Raw genomic sequence first — 4,512 nt, forward strand, 5'->3', positions numbered from 1 at the left:
GGGAGGGGTCTGGGGTTTCTTCAGAGACGCTCTACCCACAAGACAGGGACTCCAGGCTCGGGTGGGGATTGCAGAGACACCCCCACCCCAGGAAACTCATTAGGCTACAGGAGGGGGTCTTTGATGGTCTCAGAGACTGCTCTTTCTCCGGAGGGGAAATGAGGGCTCGGGCCAGGTTCCTGAGACACCCCACACCCCACACCCAGGAAGTTTCTCAAGTCTGGAAGTGTCTCCAAATTGACTTCTGTCAGAAGACGAGTGTTTAAGACTTGCTAGGGGTTCTGGAAAATACCTCTAGGCCCTAGAATCAGGGTTAAATGGGAGTCCCTGGGTCATTTCTGTCCCTGGGAAGGGGCTCGGTTCGGGGACTTGTCTTTGGCTTCTAGTGAAGATATTCAGAGTCGTGGCAGAGAGCAGTCTGCAGCGTCTGGGGCAGGGGTCTCCGAGTCTGTCCCCCACCCTCAGCTCACTCAACAGGTTGCATCAGCTCTGGGCTCGGGCTTGGGGGCCCAAGCGGGAAGGAGGGGGTGAGGGCATTAGGAGGGGTGGGGCAGCCAGGCCGACACGTGTCCTTGCAAGGAGTGAGCCGCCTGGCCACGCAGTGAGGGTGGAGGGAAGGGGGGGGGGGGGCGCGGGGGACCGGGGAATGAAAGACACAGACGGCAAGAGAGACAGCGTGAGTCTGGGGTCTGGGAGGAGAGGCTATCCCTTCTCCACGTGGTCGGCTCATCTGTGCTGGGGTCCGGCTGTCTCTGTTGCTTTCTCTCTTTCTCTCCCCAACTATTTCTCTCTCACTGGCTCTCTCTCTGTGTCTCTCTGAGTAACTAACTAACTATTGGCTTCTGTCCTCTGATTCTTTTTCTTGTCTCTCTCTCATCTCTTTCTCTGTCAGCCTGCCTCCATTTCTGTCCCTGTCTGTTCCTGCTCCCCTGTCTCATCTCTTTCTCCGTCTTTCTGTAGGTCTCTATAGGACTCCCCTCCCCCTTCTTCAGCTCCCCTCACTTTGAAGCACCCTCGTTCCGTCTCTGATCCCCCCACCCCATTTCTCTGCCCACAGGATGGAACTGCAGGATGCAAAGATGAATGGAGCCCTCCCTTCGGATGCTGTGGAGTGAGTCAGGGGTCCAAGGAGGTGGGCTCGGGGATTAGGGGTCAGGGTTACCCTCTTATTGGCTCCTATTTCCCTGCCCTATCCAGCTACCGGCAGGAACGTGAGGGCTTCCTGCCCAGTCGTGGTCCTGCTCCTGGGAGCAAGCCGGTCCAGTTCATGGATGTGAGTGGCCCCACAGGATCTGTCCCGGTGGCACATTCCCCAGCTAATCTCCTCCCGCACTGCTCCCTCTTCCCCGCTCCTCCTCCTCCCTGCTGTTCCCCTGCCCAGCTATCTCCCCACCACAGCTACGCACTCCTCGGTCGCTCCCCTCTCCAGATACTCCTCTTCCCCAGATATGCCCTTTCCAGCTCTCTCCCTGGCCTTGCTTCTCCACACCCACTCTTCGGCCCAGTGACTGCCCTCCCTATCTGCTCCCCTCCCGTCCTGCCTTTCTCCTCCAGCTGTTCTTCCTCCTCCAGCACTCCCCATCCTCAGCCAATCCCCACCTGCAGCGTCTCCCCTCCCCAGCTGTTTTACCTCTGGTGGCTGCTTCACCCTCCCCTGGTCCTCTCCACTTCCAGCTGCTCCCTCCAAAATGTGTCCTTCTAGTTTCCCCCTTCCTAGCTCTCCCCTTCGCAGCTTCTTCCGTCTTCAACTCTTCTTCCCTGCTAGCCTCTTCCCTCCTCCGATGGTCTCTCCTTGGCTTCTCTCCACCCCGCTTGCTTCTTCTCCAGTCTTTCCCTGGCCCTGGCATTAGTCTCCTTACCCGGTGCCCCCTCCCAATGTGTGCCCGGGCTTTGCTCCTTGCATGCAGTTCGAGGGGAAGACGTCATTTGGAATGTCAGTGTTCAACCTCAGCAATGCCATCATGGGCAGCGGCATCCTGGGGCTGGCCTATGCCATGGCCCACACGGGAGTCATCTTCTTCCTGTGAGTCCATACGTGGCCTTCGGGGCCAGGGGTGTTGCAGGGCAGGTGGGAGGCCCGGGACCAGCTCTGAGCTGTGCCACCTGCTGCAGGGCCCTGCTGCTGTGCATTGCGCTTCTGTCGTCCTACTCCATCCACCTCCTGCTGACCTGTGCTGGTATTGTAGGTGAGACCCAGAGCCTGGATCCCAGTCCCCACTCCACCCCTTTGGACCCCAGACTCTGGACCCACATCCAGAGCTCAACGTAGACCTTGAACCCCAAACCTCAGACCCAACTCCCTGAATGCAGACCCCAGATGCCGGACCCAGCACCCCAGAATCCACCTCCAGACCACTACACTCTACCTCTAACCCCCACCCCTCAGTCCCCAGTTCCCCAGCTCCCACCATGGTCTCAGTCTATAGTCTGGCTCCAAGACCCCTACTCTCTCACCTCCAGCCCTCATCCTTTTCCCTGGCCTCAGATCCCACCTCCCGGACTCTGCCCCCAAACTCAACCCCAACTGCTTAACCCCCACCTTCAGCCTCCATCAGTCAAAGCCGATTCCCCCAAGCTCCAACTTCCCAGCTCCCGGGCCCTCTGGCCTGCACCCCTGGCCTGGCCTCTTGGACCTTCAACCCTGTTCCTGCCTTCCCCCATTAGGCATCCGAGCCTATGAGCAGCTGGGACAGAGGGCATTCGGGCCTGCGGGGAAGGTAGTGGTGGCCGCAGTCATCTGTCTGCACAATGTTGGGGGTGAGGACTCTGGGAGGTGGGGGTCAGCTTGGGGGGAGAGGGCGGAGTGAGGTGGGCTTCCCCAGGCTGGGCTGGGGAAGACAGGGTGGGGGTATGAAGAGAATCTTTCTGCTTACACCTCCCCCACCCGCACCAGCCATGTCCAGTTACCTGTTCATCATCAAATCTGAGCTCCCCCTGGTTATCGGCACCTTCCTGTACATGGACCCCGAGGGGTGAGTGAGCAACACCCCTTGGCTGGCCAGCAGCTCCTTGACTCTGCCTGCGAGGCCCGGTCGGTATCTTCAGCGCTGTTTGTGCAGCTGACTTCCAGGTGTTCTAGTTTGAGACTGCTGGGCAGGTCACTTGGGTCAGCCTGATTCCTCTGCGTGACTGTCGCTTTGATCACAGAAGTCCAGTCGACCGTGTGCTGATTTTGTGACTTATTCTGGCTACCTCTGGCTGGAGGCTGACTCTTTACGTCCGATTTACTCTGCTGCTGACCATGTGTGTGTGAATGTACATAGCCAATGGACTCAGACTCTGCCTGTGGGTTTGACTCTGTCTGCCGGCCTGGCTGATTCTCTCGGGCTGGCTTTATGATTGACTACAGCTGTGTCCGGTATACTGTGATTCCAACCATATGTGTCTGACCCTCGATCACTCTGACTTCCCCTGTCCAGCTGATTGTTTGAGCTTGATTCTGGGTTCATCTGGCTGAATCTGTCTAGCTGTAGGCGTATGATCGCTGACTCCAGCAGTGTGTCTGTGTGCATATAGTATGCTGTGGTACCAACTATGTATGACTCACTCTGACTGTATGTGTCAAGCCAACTCCATCTCCGTGTTTCATTTGGTGGCTGTTCTGGTAAATTCTCTCTGGTGTGTGTGTGTGTGTGTGTGATCCCTGACTGTGACTATGTGTCCTCTGTATTATGGTTGCAACCATATATGCTGGACTGTTCTGATTATGCATCTGGCTGACTGTGTGTGAGTCTGGATCTGCTGTGCTGGCTCGGTATGTGTGGGGGGCATGTGCACGATGGGACTCCAGCAGGGCTATTGTGTATGTACAATGTGTTGCAGTGCTTGTGCTCCAGCTGCACATGTGGAGCTGCCTCTGTGTGTTTCATGAACAGCTCTGTGTGTCCAGTGGCTAACTCTGCCTCTGGTCCCATGGGCTTTGCATGGTGTGTAGATGTCTCTGGTTTTGTCAGTCTGACTCTGGTCTGTATGACATTTTTTTTTTGGATGGAGTCTCGCTCTGTCGCCCAGGCTGGAGTGCAGTGGCATGATCTTGGCTCACTGTAACCTCTGCCTCCCAGGTTCAAGCAATTCTCCTTCCTCAGCCTCCTGAGCAGGTGGGATTACAGGCATGCACCACCATGCTCAGCTAATTTTTTAATTTTATTTTTTTGAGACAAAGTCTTACTCTGTTGCCCAGGCTGGAGTGCAGTGACACCATCTCGGCTCACTGCAACCTCCGTCTCCCAGGTTCAAGCGATCCTTCTGCCTCATCGCCCATGCCCGGCTAATTTTTGTATTTTTAGTAGAGACGGGGGTTTCACCATGTTGGCCAGGCTGGTCTTGAACTCCTGACCTCAGGTGATCCGCTCGCCTTGGCCTCCCAAAGTGCTGGGATTACTGGCGTGAGCCACCACACATGGCCAGTCTGACAATTTTAACCGAGTGCTTGATTTTTACTCTCTGTGTGTATCATTTTAGATTTTTGGTTTGATTCTGAGAATACTAGATAGCTGACAGTGTGACCAGAGA

At 56.3% G+C, this 4,512-nt stretch overlaps 1 protein-coding gene across 1 annotated transcript; it reads left to right on the plus strand.

Annotated features, from left to right (window-relative positions):
- Nucleotides 1-325: 325 nt before the first annotated feature.
- Nucleotides 326-4,062, plus strand: LOC111533948 (sodium-coupled neutral amino acid transporter 5-like). The gene is made up of 7 exons (XM_023200599.1): nt 326-477; nt 1,058-1,111; nt 1,198-1,273; nt 1,908-2,023; nt 2,113-2,186; nt 2,665-2,757; nt 2,894-4,062. Exons 2-7 carry the CDS (start codon nt 1,059-1,061, stop codon nt 2,974-2,976), a joined length of 495 nt encoding a protein of 164 aa, XP_023056367.1. The 5' UTR covers nt 326-477; nt 1,058; the 3' UTR covers nt 2,977-4,062.
- The last annotated feature ends 450 nt before the right edge of the window (nt 4,063-4,512 follow it).

This window comes from Piliocolobus tephrosceles, unplaced genomic scaffold, assembly GCF_002776525.5.
Source record: "Piliocolobus tephrosceles isolate RC106 unplaced genomic scaffold, ASM277652v3 unscaffolded_14013, whole genome shotgun sequence".
Taxonomy (NCBI): domain Eukaryota; kingdom Metazoa; phylum Chordata; class Mammalia; order Primates; family Cercopithecidae; genus Piliocolobus; species Piliocolobus tephrosceles.